The sequence below is a fragment of the Lutra lutra genome, chromosome 6, assembly GCF_902655055.1.
Source record: "Lutra lutra chromosome 6, mLutLut1.2, whole genome shotgun sequence".
Classification (NCBI taxonomy): domain Eukaryota; kingdom Metazoa; phylum Chordata; class Mammalia; order Carnivora; family Mustelidae; genus Lutra; species Lutra lutra.
The window spans coordinates 99,003,653-99,022,955 of record NC_062283.1 but is presented as its reverse complement, the minus strand read 5'-3'; the positions used below and the strand labels follow the sequence as shown (position 1 = coordinate 99,022,955).

At 43.3% G+C, this 19,303-nt stretch overlaps 1 protein-coding gene across 1 annotated transcript in view; it reads right to left on the bottom strand.

The window, feature by feature from the left end:
• UST (uronyl 2-sulfotransferase) overlaps positions 1-19,303 on the bottom strand; it is a 299,665-nt gene that overhangs the window by 180,701 nt on the left and 99,661 nt on the right. The window contains exon 2 of the mRNA XM_047733878.1: positions 3,846-3,889. Within this exon, the coding sequence (XP_047589834.1) occupies positions 3,846-3,889 (44 nt within the window). The remainder of the gene's footprint in view (positions 1-3,845; positions 3,890-19,303) is intronic.

The following is a 19,303-nucleotide window of genomic DNA, read 5'->3' as shown; positions in this document are numbered from 1 at the left end:
GGTGATAGAAGGCTAACTACATGTACCATGATGAGCATTGCATAATGTAATAAATTCCAATCACTACAACACAGGTTGTACACCTGAAACTAATATAATACTGTATGTCAACTATCCTTTAATTTTAAAAAATGATTTCCTCTTCCATAGGGTTTTACCAAGACTAAACTCGCATGCAAAATTCTTTTTTTTTTTTTTTAAAGATTTCACTTATTTATTTGAGAGAGAGAGAGAACTCAAGAGGGGGAAGGTCAGAGGGAGAAGCAGACTCCCCGTTGAGCAGGGAGCCCACTGTGGGACTTGATCCCGGGATTCCATGATCATGACCTGAGCTGAAGGCAGTTGCTCAACCAACTGGGCCACCCAGGTGCCCCGTACGCAAAGTTCTTCACAGGGTGCCTGCCACTAGGAAAGGATAGACACCAGCTATGGACAGTGCTTTTATTTTTCTTGAGTTGCTTAGACCAGCTCTCCTTATCTATCAGATTTGGGACGCCAACATACATGCATGAAACAATCCCCACATCCTATTTGCTACCACCTGAATTTATCATTGCTGTCACCAGCAGCTTGTGTGGGGACCCAAAGACCAAGTGAAGTGGAGCAGGAAAAGATAGCAACCTTCAGAGATCAGGTTGCTCTCGGGTGTCATGAACTGCAGAAGCAGCTGCAGAGGTCCGAGCAGCACGGGTTTTCCAGCCTGACCCTCATCTTCTCTTGCATGAGGGCTTTCTCCCTCCATTCCCCACCTCCCACCCTGATCTTTAGGTTGAACGGGCATTATTCTAATGAAATAAAAAAAAATACAAAACAAAATATAAAGTTAAGAGTAAAAATCTCTTGAAAGCTCACCATCCAGAGAAAACACTACTATCCTTCCAGGCTTTTCTCTGTACACACATATCCCATACACGCAACTTCATAAGAAGTGTGATTGCACAATCCTGGCCACTGCATGTCTGTTTTTGTTCTCAAGAATATCTTTCTAATTCATTCAGTAGAGATCTATGTGTTCATTCCTAGCAGGGCTCTAACCTTAAGCCATGTGTTCTGTGTGCACACAAAACAATAGTAAAAAGTGGTTCACAGAAGAAAATACTAACATCTGCCTTTAAATAATGTCTTAGATTAAAAATGGAGGTGAGCTGTGCCATTAAAGCAGATTTTAAAAACAAGTAAAAAATTCAGAGGCTTTTTTTTTTTTTTTTAAATGAAAATCCTGGCGAGAAGGAAGCCCTGGTCTCTGTGTGCTATGTGGCACACACCCCATTCCCTAAATGGCTATTACTTGTGGAATGTGAAACTCGTGGAATGAACTTTTAATAAAATGAGAACTCGCCTGTAAACCTCAGTACATTTTCAGGGTTTAAAAACCTTATTTTATCTAGATCACAGCTCTTTCAATCTTGGCATCAGAAAGTTATTTCTGAATGCTAAACAAGTATGAAAATGGTGGGTCTGCCCTCAGTCTTGCTTTCCCGTGCCAGGCTGGGGGTGCATTCTGGAGGCCACATATGTGTGAGTCCGTCTCCTCTGCATGCCACCATGGTCCTGGAGACCCCAGGGGTCTATGGACCCAACTAATCAAGGCCCAACTTCAGGGGACATTCAAGGGACCTTAATCTGGAAGTCTGACTTTATCATTTCTGGGATTCATTTCCACCCTGGCAGAAGTAATAAGCATGGATGAAAAGATGTTAACATACCAACGTTATTTTTACTCATTTTTGTATTCTTGTTATTTTGGCTACTGCTTAGGAAGTCAAAACAGTGTTTTTGCTACTCCACTCTAGATAATGAAAATACAGTTATAGTAAAAAATCTGTCGCATTCTGCTGGTTGACGGAGATTATATTCACAATTTTGAACTTGGAATAGAATTGATAAAAATGGACTGAGCCTGAAAGTGATCTAAAATGATCTGATATGACCTGATCATTTCTGGGTGTCACAGGGAGCTCTGGCTGGAGGTGGGGGAAGAGGGAGGGGTAAAGACGAGGCTGCAGGGGTGGGGGAAGGCAGAACCAGGATAAGCTCCACACGGGCAAGGAGAGAGAATCCAGCAAATACAGAATCCAGGCACCGAGGATACTAGTAAAGAGGCAGGCAGGGTGGCCAGCTCAGCAAGATCAAGGACCCTAGGCAGATTAAGGAGGTAGTCCCAAGCCAGTTACCAAGGATCGTGTCAAGAAGGCAAGTTTATATGAAGTGGGCCTGGGTCTCTCTGCTAGATAAAACCCCATTTATCAAACCTGAAACCCTAAATAGTGTCCCAACATGCCACTGAGACAAACAGCTGATGGGTCCCACACAGCCAGCCTCACCCCCTTTCCCTGCAGAACAGAGAGAGTAGGGGGTGGTTTGCTTGGCTCCTCTTGGGAGAGAAGTACAGTTAGTGGTACAGGAACCTAGCAGGGCATCCATACCATTCTTCTCCCCCACACCCACTCATCTTCCCTTCCAGACAGTTTATTTTCCAAAGAAAATTTGTTTTCACTGTAAGATGAGTTACAACAGTGAGTCATCATTACATGAATAAGTAGCCTTTATAAAATAAGCCATACCACTCTCTCTAGGCCATCAGCAGTAAAAACAACACAGAAAATGTCCAGGGACATTGTTTTCTCTAGATTCATGGCCTTTAAAGCAAACATGGTTCCAAGAACAGCACCATCAGCAACACTTGAGAGATTGTTAGAAATGCAAGTTCTCAGGTCCTACACCAGACCTACAGAATCAGATACTCAGGGGTCTGGGCCCAGCAATCCGTGTTTTAATAAGCCTTCAGGAAACCCTGAGGCAAGCTCAAGTTTGAGAACACTGGCCGAGTGGAAGAAACCTGGGCTGGGAGCCAGGAGACCTTATTCATATTCCAGCTCTGGATTCCATGGTCCAATTCAGTGAAATTTAATGAATAGTCACGATGTGCTACTGCAAGGGTGTGGGGTTGCCAAGAGGAGCTAGACATGGTTCTTATCCATGGATGGTATCGAACTTTCATATTCTTTTGCTCCTTCAGGATAGGGCCTATTTTGTTCTGTCGCTCTTGTTTTGTTTCGTGTTTGTATTCCCAGTGCCCGCAGCATCACAAGCCCCCAGTATATATGCAGTGGACCAAGTGGCAGAGCCAGTCACAACTGTGATAAATACCACTGGGCCATTCATTAATAACTGTAATGTTCCTTCAGTCTAGTTAACACGAGCCACTGTTTATTTAATGCTTATTGCATACCAGGGGCTGAATGTCATAGATCAGCTCAGTGGATACTGGTAGATGTCCTGTACTGTGGGTAGTATGGTTAATCCCACTTTGCACATCAAAAAACTGAGGCTCCTAGTATTACGTAATTTGTCCAATATCATACAGTGAGAGTGGCAGAGCCGGTGATGCCCCCAGGAAGACCTTGTTCCAAAGCTTATAGTCTTACAAATAGTAGAGTATGTCTTCAAATCCCACAAGCTCAAAAGCCGACTTTGAGATAAATTTCCAGCCTCTAAGCTTAGTGGGTGCTTAAAACTCTACTTTGAAGGTCATCATCAAAGTGGTCCAAGACTGTCTTCATTATTCTCATTCTCTGGTATATCGATTGGTGTTCACTGAGCTTAAGAGAGTAAATAGTGGTGGGGAACTCCACTAAGAGGTCACTGGACTATTCTGACCCTTAAAACTCAGGCCAAAACTGCTTATAGGTTCTTCTCCTCGCTCTACGTCAAAGATGAACTTGATGTCTGTCATCTATTTTCCTGTAAACAATTCAGGGCCAGGAGGGCTCTGGTTGGGATTGCTGGAGGCTGTAGGGACTGAGAAAAGGAAAGGGGATCTACGCCACAGGCAAAGACCTTACCTTACTAGGAGGCGGTCCATGATCATCCAAGTAAGTGGAATTTCCTAGGGGAAGAAAGAAGAAAGTTGATGAATCGATACTTTTAAAACCAAAGTGATTTTAGAGCAAAGTCATTGAAAACAAGCATCCTAGGTATATCCCTGTTTAGACAACTGTACTAAAGAACAATGGGTAATTAATTGCCAGTTTGGTGGGTTTTTGTTGATATCACCATGCTCGATTACAGATCCAACAGTTACAAACACTGTACATACGTTGGTGTGTATGCCCACATAACAAATGCAAAAATACGCACCAGTGTCCCTCACCCAGTATCTGTTGAGTTTACTGTAGACCACTGATTCTCAAACCTCAGTGTGCATCAGAAGTACCCGTGGAGCTTGTGAAACAAAGACTGCCTGGGTCTACAGTGTCTCTGAGAATTTGCATCTCACAAGCTCCCAAGTGATGTTGATGCTGCAGGTCCTGGAATGAGACTTTGAGAACCCTTTACTGTTCTGTTCTCTACTTTGTCTTGATTATTGATTTTCCTTGGTCTTTCCAGTCTTGCTTGCATTGGAAGCTTGATCTGTCTTTATGAATAGCCGCTTACTGGCTTGTGTGCCTCAGAGGGGTTAGGACAGAAACCAAAGGTCACTGAGTTCCTTTTATGTAGCAGGTACTCTGCTCAGGCTTTCCAGGATTTCATTTAATTCAAATATTGGAGGTGGGTTATAATTATCCTTACTTACAGAGGAGGGAACAGAAGCCTAGAGAAATCCAGTAATTGGCTCAGGGTCATCCCCTGTTCAACTGCAGAAAAGATAGAAGACTGTATTTTCCAGAGTGTGCTTGGGCATCTGCTGCTCATCTGAAAAGCCTACCTACCAGCTTTTCCAGAGCCTGGAAATGGACAACACACCCTGGGCACTGAGCCCGCAGCCCCGGGGCACTGGCCTGGCAACATGCTTGAGACCACGGGGGGAGCCAGTGATGTGCTTGTATATTCAGAAGCTCCCTCCAGGGAGACAGTACTTGTCAGTCAGGGGAAATTACCTCCACAAAAAGTGAAGATGGCCAGTCTTTCTAAGACAACAAAATAAGGACAATATTAGAAACACAAGGATACCTAGAGAGAATAGTAGCTTAAGGAATAAGGTAAATGTCCCAGCTGAAGTAGGTGAAAGGCGCTTCTTTAGGAGAATGCAAAAGTGACTTAAGGAATTGAAATAAAAAGAAGTAGGGGGCACCTGGTTGGCTCAGTGGGAAGAGCATGCAATTCTCGATCTTGGGGTCATGAGTTTGAGCCCCACGTTGGGTGCAGAGATTAACTATTTAAATAAATCAACTTTTTTTTTTTTTTAAGGGAGAAGTAGAACTTAAGACAGAGACAGTTCAAATGGGGAAACTTATCCAAAGCATAACAAATAAGTGGGTTTTGTCTTACAGGGTTTTTTTTTTTCCCTTTTCCATACCGGGGCATCAGCCATTCCTCTTTCTTTGTAGTCTTCTGATCTATCACCCGCTTGATGGCTACAGTGACTGTACCCTAATGGGCTAGTTGTATACAGTAAAGGGACAACAGAGCCCAATTTTTGTGTCTGAGACACACAGACACAAACACCCGACATGCGCACGATTGGGTTATTTTCAGGAAACTTAGAAATGTGAATACGAGTAACGATTTGTTTGATTTTAATTATTGCGCTGCACTCTACTGAGAACACACAGAAATGAAATTTATCCGACTTAATAAAGAGGATGTGTATGAAAGAATCCAGAAAAACGACTGCCTCAGTCTTAAGAAGTATTCAGAGCTACTGCTACGTAATATAGTTGGTATGGCTGTGGGAGAGTCTCATCACCTCGTCTTGTGAATGTGTCCTTCCAGAAGGGACCTGAGAAAGCCCATCAAAATGCAGCCATGTTCTCCAGGTATCAGTCTCAGGGACCAGACAACTCAAACAACTAAGTGTTTTCTAAAATACTAGAAGATTCCACAAGACACAAAGTTCCTAAAAATGAATGACTTGAATGTCTGACTACCCCCTCACACTCCAGACTCAGCAATGCATGGACTCCTTAGCACCTCGGCCTGGATGTCTACAGGCATCTCACACTTGGCCAGTCCAAAGTCTTTATTTGCTGCAATTTCCCACCTCCTCCCTCCACCACGAACTGCCACCACCACCACCCATCCTTCTTATCTGGTCACATAACACATCCCTTCCCCTATGGGCTCCAAAGCCCAAAAGTCATCCTTGATCCATTCTCCTTCCCTTACCCGACCTGTACCAACCCAGTCACAGGTCCCATTGGCTCAGCCTTCAAATCATTACTCAGATCTGATCACTTCCCACCAGCCCCTCTGGGCCATCTGAGAGAACCCTTGCATGTCCTCACTGGTTACAAATTTGCTCCTCTACCCATGTAGCAACCAGAGGGATCTTTTAACCTTATCCATCAGGCCATGTCAGCTCTCTGTTTCAAACCTATTTCTCTAAGAACAAAATAGTCAACTCTTTCCATGGCCTATACCCCCACATGACCCAGGCCCTGCCCTCCAACCACACCCACCGCCAGCTGCAACAGCCTTCTCTCGGTTCCACAACACACTGACCTGTTGTTAGCTAGGGACCTCCTAAATTAGTTCTTTCCTCTGCAAGAAAAAACTCTTCTCCACCTCCATCACTGAGGCTTAGCTCAAATATCCTTCCTTTCTTCCATCTCCCTCCTTTCTTCCCTCCTTCCTCCCCTCTTCCTTATAGAAGACCTCACTTCTTTCTTTCTGCAGAGATAGGGAGAAGGCTGGCCCCTTTTGGTCCGTGTGCCATGAGCCCTACTGTCTTCTCCACCAGCAGATCCTGAGTGCCCCTCCACAGGTAGGTTTATTAGAACACAGAGGCTATAAATGTTTGTACTTTTAACAGAGGTACAGAAAAGGAAAAGAAAAGCTCCACACATTTCTTTAGTTGGAGACGGCAGGTTTTTATTCTCCTGGGGTCTAACTGTATTATTATCTGGTATATAGGCAAAGCTTTTCATCCTAGGAGCTTATGCTTTCATACTGCAAAGTAAACAAAACCGTCAGAATCATCAGACCTGAAGCTGGTAACTTGTTGTCTGTGGAGATCAAAGGAGGAACCCTGTTACCCAAGTGAGCCTCTCTGAATGGGCTCCCTATCACCAGACAAGGTCTTGCTGCTCTGCCTCATGGGAGACTCAATGGATGGTGTCTAAGTGGGGGAGGAAGTCAAACGAAAGCCCCCCAGGCCTTTGGGCTTGGAGTTCAAGATGTAAATTCAGGAAGAAAAGGCGGAGGAGGGCTGATGAAGGTTCTGGAGCCAGAACAGAGGACAAGCAGTTAGCTGCCACCCACCTCTACGTGCCCTAGGAACCCCAGTTTCTGATCCCAGGTGGCAGGACCCTGTGAGGCAGTATCTTTTCTTTTTGAAGGCTAACAGGGGCATATCATTTCATTTCTTTCAGAAAGTAACCCACATCTTCAGAGCTCTGGCTTCATCCTCCTTTTCATGTCTTAAGTCTTTTCTTTGAGGATCAAGGGTAATGGTATCTAGTCAAACTAAAAAAAACAGAAAGGCATACCCCACAAGTTTCCACTCCTACCACTGGGCACATTTTTCAGAAAGGTCTAAGCTCCAAATTGCCAAGAAATCACTAGCTCAGGGTGGCATTGAGCTAAGCCTCTCACAGAAAGTCAAGCTTTTCCAGGCTGCTGAGGTAGGAACTATTTGAAGCCTTTGAACATGGAGACTGGTCTACATGCTGGTGGTGGCCATGGTTACGTGGCTCTGTATGTGGGATAAAATTTATAGAACTATACATCAAAACCAACACCAACAGAATCCTCATGGTTTAATGATTTTTCAAATGCCCTGACTAGAAAGCAGGTGATCTCAGACTTTGCAACCAACTAAATTACAACACATTCTAAATCTTGCCCTACACATCCAGCCCTTCATGATGGAGACCTCCCTGGGAGGTGATAAATAGAACATGAGAGACCATGCACCAGTGTGCAAAGGAGTTAAATCCACGTATGTGGGAGTTACAGTATATACACTTACTAGAGCGTATATGGATGACCAGGGTCTCTGCGGGGCTGTATGCCATCAACGGCTACCTACTTCTGCCATCATACAAACTATTTGCAACAAAGAAGCATTTTAGGAAACTCATGTGAAGTCTGGTCCTAAAAATTAGGAGGCCAGGGGTTGTGACCAGGATCTGAAGAGTTATAATCATAGAGTTGGGTTTCGGTGGGCAGAACCCAGGCGCGTTGACCATACAAGAGCCATCCAAGTCTTCCATGATAAGAGCAACGACATGAACAGCCAGAAACAGCGTATACCGACAGAAACAGGCTTCAGCTCACTTTATAATAGAGACCATCCCCAGCAAGCATCATCCAACTCTAAATAAATTGCTTTGCCTCCTCAAAGTTTTCCATGTACACATCTGTTGAAATGAAAGAAAGTCCCAAGTTACTATGAGGCGTGTGCGAGGATAAATTCATTCTATGAAAAATGTTCAGAGCACTGCCCGCACACAGTAAGCAGCTAGTCCATTTGCTAGCAGCGCTACTGACACTACTCGCTGTACTAACTGTATGGCCAACAGGACTGGCAGCAGGTGCAAAACCCTCCTTCACCGTCTCTTCATCCTCCCACTCACCTATTTGCAATCCTCACTGTGCATTCCACTCACCTGCAATATTTTTAAGAATGTGGATGCCAGGCTCTGACCTCATTTAGTCTGATTTTAATTTGAAACAAGTCATTTAGCTTTTAGCATGTCCTAAATTTCTGCAGGTCATGCTAATGTCTTGACAGGATTGAGAACCCCCGAGCTACAAAAACACAAATTAGTGTCCTTCATAATTCAGGCTGCACTTTGCTTTCCAGAAATAAAACATAACAGATGGAATTCAGGCTGCTGTTAATCAGGGGTTCCCCCCACCCCGACTACTATTTCTAGTGAGAGATCAGGCCACACGAGCACCACATCAAATGGGAATGTTGGTGGCGAGCTGAGTCACAGAGTCACCCCCAGGCTCAAGATGGCCACCAGGCATTTCACTGCGAGCACCTCCTTGGGGTCTGTAACAAAACTGAAAAGGGCCACAGCCAGCTCACGGGCTGCCAGAGGGCTGGCATGGGCACTGCTGGGCAGAGGGCTTCCCCTCAACCCACATGGGTTGCCCAACTTTTGGGGGTCTTCACAAGTCTTTTCAAAAATAATTTTTAGAGCCTGCAGTTTCAGGACATATTATTTCTGCAAACAATGCTTAGTACATGTTGTCCTGTTGAACCTCTTGTTTCAAGGCAAAAAGGGGAAGGAAAAGCCTAGTCCTCCATCCCCAGAGTTTCCCCAGACCTCACTCAACTCAAACAACTAGAAGGTATTCTGTCAGTCCTAGAGACACTCATATCTGACCCTTACATGTACTGTGAGGGCCACAAGGATCTGAGAGGAGGAAGCCACCCAGTGAGGTGCCTGTCTTGGCAGCCTCTGGGCTGGAGTGGAGAGGAGCTGGGGAAGCTGGCCAACACAGAGGAGCTTGAGGCCATGCCCACGTGAATCCAACAGAGACCAACACAGCTGACAGAGAAGAAATTTGCTAGAAGCACTGATGTGAAGGACTATTGAACAGAATTAGGCATGTGTTATAAATAGCAACAGTCACTCTTCTGTGTGAGAGGGAGAGAGACAGTGGAAAGGAGCCCCAGGGTAATCATTTAATGGATACAGTAAGATACTGCTAATAGCACTGACTGTCACTGGTGACACCGGGTCGCCCAGGGGTGATGGAATACTGCAGGCTGCAGAACCAAAGACCTGGGTTCAAATCTCAGTCCTACCTTTTACTCATTGAATGGCCTTGGGAACATCACTTAATTTCCATGAGGCTTAATGTGCTCCTTTGCAAGATGAGGACATTAATAACCGAAGTGACGGTGTTGTTATAAAAAAGAAACAAGACACTTGTAAAGAAAGCATTCAGCACAATTCCTACCTGGCACGTGCTCATCTTATATTATCTGATTTTAGCATTCATATTCAATTTTATCATTTTATTTATTTTTGAGGAAATTAAAGAGAATCCTGAGGCCAGGGGCATAGTTTGTCATAGTGAGGATGAATATTGATATAAAATAATTATTTGATATTTCCTATTCCTTTCTGATTCTATCTTTGATCTGTCTTCAGAAATATACAAAAAGTTCCCCCTAGTTGTTTGAAATACCTCTGGCAATGTGTAAATGAATTTACAGAAACTTGGTGGCCTATAATTTATTCTTGACTCTTTAAGTCTTACATTAGCAAATCTATTTTTGCCTGAGTTGGTCCCTGAAGAATAAAAATGTTTTAATTCTAATCCCTCTTATAGAAACCATAATATGCATTAGTGTCAATGTCAAAAGACCCACCTCTACACTCTGTCAATTTCGATCAAACACCAGCAGCTCTTTGCAGAGTCTTTCTTGGGCCCCTTTTAAAATCATACTTCTAAGCGACTGAAATCCTTTCCTTTATTATTCAGAAGCAGCCATTTCACACAGGGTTCTGGTTACCTATAACACAATCATATGGCTGGCATCTCTCCCCCCAAACCCTCCACCCCCGGGAGTCTGGGCCTCTGATAAGACACTGTTAATGAAGGAGTCACTGTTGAAAGCAACACTGCAACCCCGGCTTTGTCCTTGCCAAAAAATTATGTTAATGCCACACTTTCCACCATTAACTATGGGTTACATTTCTCTAAGAGGCAGCTGTCAGCACACACCAGCCATGGTTAACAATGAGGAGTTTGTGTGCTGAGTAAATGTCTCCAATAGCTCCATTTATTATAATTAACGCAGTCCCAAAGACACTGTAATGGGGGAAAATTGCTTGCACAGCTTCATTTAAGATTTAATAAAATTATTTTCCACTGAATTAAAACAAATGGTTTTATTAACTATTGATACTTAAATACATTTACAAAAATGTCTTTCCAAAAAAAAAAAATCTTGAATGTTTACTTAACCAGTTAGCAAAGGCACAAACAGCCTGAAAATACTTTCTTGATGCTAAATGATAAAAATGAGCATTCCAGACACTGAAAAACATATCCGAATTAAACTGTTACCAAGTATGATTAGAAAGTGGTTTCCATTTCAAATAAATTTTAAAAGAGAATTAATGCTCTTCTCTTTGTATTTTCAGGCTCAAAAACACTGCTTTGTTTTAGAGTACAGCTCTCTCTCTTTTTTTTAATTAAATCTAAATATACATCTTAGGATGTCAAGGGCACATTTGTAGATGGAAATTACCTTTGGAATCCAATGATCAGTGCACCACTGCTGTAATAACAACCTGAATATAAATATGAATTTATTGCCAAATTAGCTCAGGGATTCAGCATAATCATATATGATCTTATCCAGGTAGGAACGGTGTATCAAAGAGAAATAGAATCTGCTAGGTTTCTGTTTCATTCCCTGAGATTTTCCTCCCAAAGTAATGACTACGGCCATGTCCCTGTGTAACTCTAACACACCCATTAACGCAGCAGCCCCAGCCCTGCACTGGGCAAGGCTCTAACCAGCAGCCAGATAGGATTTCTTCCATCAGAACATAGCCACCGTGAGAACGGACACTTGCCATCACATGCTTATTTCTCAAAGCACCCCTGATAACTACAGCGGAAGACAGACGGGATGCCACGGATTAAGAAACAAAACAAGGCTGAAACAATTAATATCTGCGTTAGCATCACCAGTAGTTAGCACTGATGCTGATTTAAGCACGGTGAGAAGTATTCTCCAGACCTCCCCCTACTGAGTTCCTATGGCAAGCACGGTATTATGCCCATTTTACAGCAGAGGAAGCCGAGGCTCAGGAAGATGAAGTGACCTGCGCCATGTTGCACAAAGAGAATCAGCACGAGATCCTGGTTGTGGCCACAGCTGCCACGCCCCCTGTCTTGCCCAGAGACCCCAGCCTGAGGGCCACAGTATGCTTTGAGATACTGAGCCCTTTGGCTCCCATGGCAGTCTGGGGCTGCTCAGGATGGCCTAGGCAGAGCAGGGTCTGAGCTCTTTGAGGAACATCTGGCCCAAACCAGCTACACGGGACCTCAGGCATGTGCCAATCCCCCAACTCCACCCAAGGGCAAGAGGCCTGTGTGCTACTGAAGAAAGGAATGTCCTGGGATCCCAAGGAGTCAGCACGACACTGGGGTGAGGGGGGGATGCTAGGGGACAAGTCAGGTGGGGCCCAGATTCCAGGGGCAACTCAGAACCTCTGGCTACCTCGGGTCCTTTCTAGTTGATGTTCTATTTTAGTGGGTCCTACTTAGCCAAAGGATGGTCCGCTTTGAGTGTTTGACCTTTCTGCCGTCTTCTTATTTTGCCGTCATCTTATTTTGAAATACCTGACATAAAAAAGTTAGCTTGGATTAGAAATCCATTCACATGATTGCAAAAGAAAACTCCACATTATATTTGTCAACTACAGAAAAGAAAAAGCTCTGCTTGATTCCTTGAGTAAACTGGAATCAACATTTGATGCTGATGTTGATAAACAATTGATGCAAAATTTTGAAGGGTAGTATGGTGGGCTGGATAATGCCACCCCCCCCCCAAGGTTACTCACATCATAATCCCAGAACCTGTGAATATGTGACCTTGCATATTCCCACAAGGGACTCTGCAGATGTGATTAAGGTAGGGATCCTGAGATGAGAAGATGAGACTTGATCATAATCCCTAGAGTCCTTACCAAAGAGAGACAGGACGGTCAGGGTCAGGAGACATGATCATGAGAGAGGCTGGTGGGATGTGTTTTGGAGACAGAAGGAGAGGCCATGAGTCAAGGAATGTTGGCAGCTTCTAGAAGATGGAAAAGGCATTTTCCCCTAGAATCTCCAGAGACAATGCCACCCTGCCCACACCTTGATTTGAGCCCCTGAGAACCTACTTCAGATGAACTGTGAGCTAAGGGATTTGTGTTGTGTTAGGCTACTAAATTTGTGGTAAATAGTTAAAGCAGCAACAGGGAATTAACACAGCTCTTAAAATGGTTTTACATCTAAAAAACCACCTCTTTATGTGAATAAAGTTTCTTGTCAGTGGTAATTCTCAAGAACTTGGAAGAAATTTTCATCAAAAAGACTATATAGGGAATTGGAAGAAGTCTGAAAACTAGCTCATCACTCTCAATGATAAATTTGAAATGTTTCTATTTGTAAGTCTTCTGTGACTCCCAAATTTAATATCTCCCCTCATACTTGTATCTTGTTTTTCTAATAAGTATACAATAAAAGGAAAATGTCATGAATGCTTTCATCAAGCCTCGGAGAGATAACCCCCGTCCTCACCAGTGGACTTCAGTGTGTCATAAAAACATCATCATTTTCAAAGTGTTTCATGACTAGAAAAGTTTTGTTAACAAACACACAGAAGATCAATCAAATAGACTGCTGTCTTTGAGAAGGGCTTCAGCCCGACGGAACTGCCATTGCTCTAAGTCTGGAATTTCTCTTTGGCTTTGTTATCAGAGCTACTATGGGTCATACACCATAATACACACACACACGTTACAGCGCACACACACACACACACACACACACACACACACACTCCAGATGATCTCAGAACAAGAAAATCACCAAAGATAGATAGTCTAACCCCTCAACCCACAGAGGAAATAGCTGAATCCAAAAGGTCAAATAATTAGGCCAAGACCCACGGCTTGTTATTAGGTCAGTAGCAAAGGTTAAGAATAGACCCAGGTTGCTGATGCTCACACCACAACAAAACGATCTTACCGCACGCCATGAGTTCATCCTAAACATCATTTTTGGCCTTGACCACCTTGCCTACTCTCCAAATGTAAGCTGGAAGGATTCTGTGCTTTTCTTAGGTCGTCAAATTACTTCTCTATGAGGAAAGATATTTCATGATTGAGAGAATTAACAAAATATATGCCTCAAACACAGAAGATCGTCCCCAAAAGGAATGGCTGAAGGGAGTTCACAGCCTCTCGAGGCTCATGGCTAATTCAGATGCTCGAATCTCAGCACGTTTTGTTGAAAAGAATACTTGGGAATCAACTTCCATAAATGAATGAAACGCACATGAAATGGTGCCCTGTGTAGAAATGTTTGTGAAATAGCTGAGAAAGTACATGGGGAAAGGGACAGTGGAAGGTGGGTGTGATGGGGAGGAATCAGAGGGAGGACACTCCCAATGTCACCTGTTGTACCTCACGTTCTTATCGAGTGCCTACCCTATGCCAGGCACTGTGCTGGGCCCTAAGGATACAGACACGAGTGAAAAGACAGGATCCCTGTCACACTTTGTCAGTTTGGGCTGTTATAACAAATTACCACAGGCTGGCGGCTTCAACAAGGCATATTAACTTCTCACAGTTCTGGAGGCTGGAAGTCTATGATCAGGATGCCAGCAAGGTTGGGTGTTGGCAAGGGCCTTCCTCCTGGCTTGCAGATGGCTGTGGTCTTGCTGATTCTCACATGGAGGAAAGCAAGTTCTTGTCTCTGTCTCTGTCTCTTCTTACTAGGTCACTGATCTCATCAGGGGGGCCCTACCCTCATGACCTCATCTAAACTTGATTACCTCCCAAGGGCCCCACCTCCAAGTACCAGCCCATTAGGAGTGAGGGTTTCAACAAAGGAACAAAGTCCCTGACCTCAAGGATAAGAAGCAGTAAAGGATGAACAAAGAGCATTCCAGGCAGATGGAGAGCAGCCTGTGTCGATGGTCCAAGTCAGTGAGGAACCAAGAAAAGACTGTACTAGATGCAGCTCGGCAGGGAAATCAGGCACAGCTCCGTGTGGGCGGAGTCTCCCCAGCTATGTCTCAAAGAAAAGAGGGACAGGTGTCCTGAGACAGAGTACTGGTGCTGGCACTGGGAGTGCGACCCTCGGAGGTGGGCATGGCATCAGCAGATCCCTACATGATGGCAAGCCCAAATTAAAGACATCCTCATGACCTTAAAATCAAGATCAGAGATGATGTCTAATTTATGAGGCAAAGGGAAGTTTGTGCAAAGATGCCAAGGGCTTTGGGGCACGTCTGCAAGGAGCTAATGTTGTGCAGGGCTCCCCTACGTCCTCCCAGAAGCCCCCACCTCCCCCCCCATTAACCACGGGAGATCAGCAGGGCAGAGCAACGATCCTCCCCTCACAGGAAGGAAGCTGAGCCCAAGATCACACAGCTGGGAGGTGTCAGTGCTGGAACAGGACTTAATGGGAACCGCAGTCCGCACTGTTTCAGGGTTCTGCATACCATGGGCAGAATGGAGGGGTTTCTGGGGCCACAGCACGTGAGCCTGGAGCCAGAATCCAGATAGAAAGAAGTCCACGAGGACGAGAGGGAAATGCTTTGGTAAAGTCATTAGCAGGTACTAGTGGGGAAACACCTTGTGCTGGGTTATGGACCAGTACTTGCTTGAAGGTTGGTGACAAAGCATGCATATTTTCAAATGGATAAAAAAAGCTTTTGTGTTTCTAGCTGTGTCCCTGCTTGATGGGTGTCCAGGCCATAGCCCGAGGCCACTGGTAAACAAGCGTCTGTGTCTTCTATATTGTAAATGAAACAGCCCTATGTTTGACAGAAAAATTACTTGTCACTTGCCAATTCCCTTCATGCTTTAGGGAAATGAGCATGAAGGAACATTCTACGGGGTGTTTCAGCTAAACTGCACTGAAATGATATGCATGTGAGAAAGAGATTTGAAGAGTTGCTCGTAAACGCTGACGTGATTTAGAAAGTGTGAGGATGAAATGAGTCTGATGGCAAAGTCGGTCTGACACAGATGTGGTCGTGCGCACAGAACTATCCCATCTGGGATAATACCTTCATGTACACTTTCAAGTAACACAAGGAAGAGATCATAGTTTCTCCTTTATTAGGTCTTCAGATGTCAAAGAGGATTTTTAAGAGAGCAGCAGAAATTATTGAAATCCTTCAGAGCAGTAATCCTCACAAAATTAACTAGCAATCTAACATATGAGCCTGGGAATGTTTATTTAAAAAGAGGGCGTTTCAATAAATTCATCATCTCTCCTTTTTCTATCACCTCTCTAGTTCTATTTTATATCAGACTTAATAGGATTTTGGTGAGATTTTGTGGTTCATAGAACTGTAATATTGGAAGATAAAACAGGATTCTTATGGCTCCATATGTTACTTCACAGGCACAGATAAACACACCACACACACACACACACACACACACACACACACCCCTGCAAACACAAAAAAAGCCAAACAAAGAGGTGCTTAAAAATCAGAAAATCCTTGCCAAAGATGAACTGAAGGTACAGGGAAAAGAATGTGGGGGAAAGACAGTGGACTTTGCAGCAAAACAGTTCAAACGAGCAATCCACTAACTGGATATGACCTTGCTCAAGGTCATAGAAACTTTAAGACTTCTAAGTGTTACCTTCCCCACAAGGAAAGCAGGAAGAATAAAACCTACCTCACAGGATCAGGATGGATTAGAACTAGCCTTTATAAACTGCCTGGCATGTACAAAATAAAGTGTAGCTCTTATGATTATATTCAAAATAGAGCCAATTTAAAGACATGGTGCATTAAATAAAACCTCTTCCAAGTGATCACATACATAAACATCAGTCCCAGGCACTGAAATATACATCCCTCATTATGCTCTAGAATGGCCCGTCATTGTCTTCCTCCACATTTTTCAGGATTTATGATGGGAGGTTATACCTGGGCATGAATGAAATGTAATTTTTAAAACCCTGGCAGGATTTAGGTATTCCTATGCTTTTATTCTTATTCTGAAAGATAAAGTGTACAGGGGTCATAAATACTCTTCAGCACATAGTAGATCGGTTTCTTTCTCTAGCAAAGTCTTAATTCTGCCTTTCAACAAAACGAGTTGGGGCAGGGGGTGCTTTCCTGGACCCAGGAAAAGGAGTCCTTCCTAAAAGCTCGACTGTCTTGAATTCATCACAGATCTGGAAAAATAATGCCTCTCAAAGTCCCAGTGAGTCACTCACTTTCCTGAACCACTAAAAGGTTGAGTTGGAGGACAAAGACAGTCCCATAGCAGAGGCCAGTGCAAGGTCTCCTGGGAGAAAACCGGAGTTTGTTTTGCATCAAAACAAATGGATGATTTTTCCTGGTTTTCACACTCATGAATTCCAAATAAATCAGAGCCTACTCGATGTCAACTTGCTTGTTGGAAAATTGCTTCTTAATAAAAAAGAGTTTTCTCCAATAGCAAAAAACATCAAACAAATAATCTATGCCTCCCCAAAATAATTTAACTGTCATGGTTAAACCAAGAAAGGTTTAGCTCATCGAAGGCAGAGCTCTCAGTCTGAAGAGTTGTGTGAAGTGGAATGGGGGCTCGGAGAAGCTGAGCAGTGGCAATGAAGCAGGTGCTGATCAGTCCCAGTCTGAGACTTCAAGGATCTGCCCTTGCTGAATGGAAGGAGGTACCTAGCGACCTCCCTACCTTTCTTCCAATTCTCAGATTCTTTGAAGACCTTTTAAGGCACAAACAAATGAAACTGCTCATCTCTTAAAAATCTCTAATTTATCAAGCAGATTTCAATCATATGAATAAGTGTGAGTACTATGCATAGGGATATCAGTGACATCACAAAGACATTTTAACTTGGGCATGAGTCTTATTAACACAGAATTTGACAAATTAGATGACTTTAAACACTATATATATATAAAACTTCAACACTGCCTTAAAAAAAGGTAGACTAGGGAAGGGAAAGCCAGTTAATGCAAAATGAGTGTTTCAGGAGCAAGTTCGTGCCAGGCAAATGGAATAAGTGTCATAGGTTTTTCTCTATTTCCTCTATTGTGCTGTAGCCTAGTTCCATGAAGATGAGAGATACTCCTTTCAGGACACAAGGATTGAAGTCAGAGTTGAGTATGGAAGAATCGAAGAATCGTTGTTAAGGATTTTGTAGAGAAGGTTTTACAAGAGAAGCCACAGACCAGGAGACAAGAAGAGTAAGACAAGACTGGTTAACCCAGAAGCCTTCAGACTCAAGCAAAGCCACTACAAACCTAAACAAAACCAAAAACCAAACCATGTTCCGGGAGGGCCATAGAAAGTTAAATCATAGGAGAGTATGTGAGTGCTTTTATATGTAACCAAGTATAACCGAAGAAACCGCTCAGCAATGGAGAAAGTCTATTTCATGATGGTGCAAAGGGGCACTGGAGCAAAAATAACTTGTAAGGATTATAAAAAGAATAGTGTAGGTTATAAATAATATGAGAAATTGAATATGCTAATGGAATCGTGCTGATGAAGGCTGGAAACAGAGAATTAGGTTAGGCTAGCTAATAGAAATAGGGAGCGGTGAAAAATGGATTTTTAGGTAGGGAGTCCTTGATCCTTGCCTGAGGCACAGGGAAACAGGGAAAGGAATGAGTATTTATGTGCCGATCACGGCTCACGCATTAGGCAAATCATTACATGTAACTCTCATTCAGTGTTTAAGTAGATACTGTTTCCTCATTTTGTAGATGAGGAAATGACCCCCAGAGGTCAAAAATCCTTCCCACCAAGGAACAACTAGCCGATGTCAGGGCTAGTAAATTTCCAGAGCCCGATGCAGGCTTCCCCTTTCTATTCCGACCCACCACACATGACTGGTTCTTCTCCCTGTGTCACAGCAATTATGGTAGCATCAGGGATTATAACAAGCCTTCCAAATTAGTGGATAAAGTAAGGTTTGGGGCCCTATGATAGGTTTCTAAAAGTATGTTATTTTACTTTTCACTGATCACATGAAATAACCCATGTTATCATGGGACAAAGTAGGAAAGAATTTTAAAACTCCCTCTGTACACATCACACATAGATTCTAAGGTTCTAAAAATACTGTCATATAAAGCTATGCATATAAGAGATATTTGTCTAGGGGAGATATGCATGTTGATTGAAAACACTCATTCTCTTTTTAAGTAAGTTCCATGCATATTCCCAAGAACATTTAAATCAAGTTTCCAAAAGATGGTTTTTATCTAAAAACCTAGATAGAGTATTTTATCACCACTTCTCACCCATCCAAATTTTAACCGCACAAGCCCCATCTTACTTCTTTCCCTAAGTCTATTTTCGAAAACTCCAGGCCATGCTCATTTGTCCCTTCTCTGAATTTTCACTATGAGAGAGGGAGATAGAGAGAAAGAGAGAAATACATTTATATATGTGTGTGTAAAATTTTTATTACTGTTTTTTCAGGCTGGAGAGGAAGGGTTACACCAGTCCCAGATAGCAAATCGATTTTGACGGCTGCATGTCCCATTTCACTTTGGCATAGACCCAGCTGGTCTAACCACCAAAGTGTTCTCTCTCTTTACATCCTGTATACTAAAAATAAGAAGTAAATGACTTTCCCCTGAAATCCAAGAAGTTTAAGAAAATAACCAGCTTCTTCCCCCACT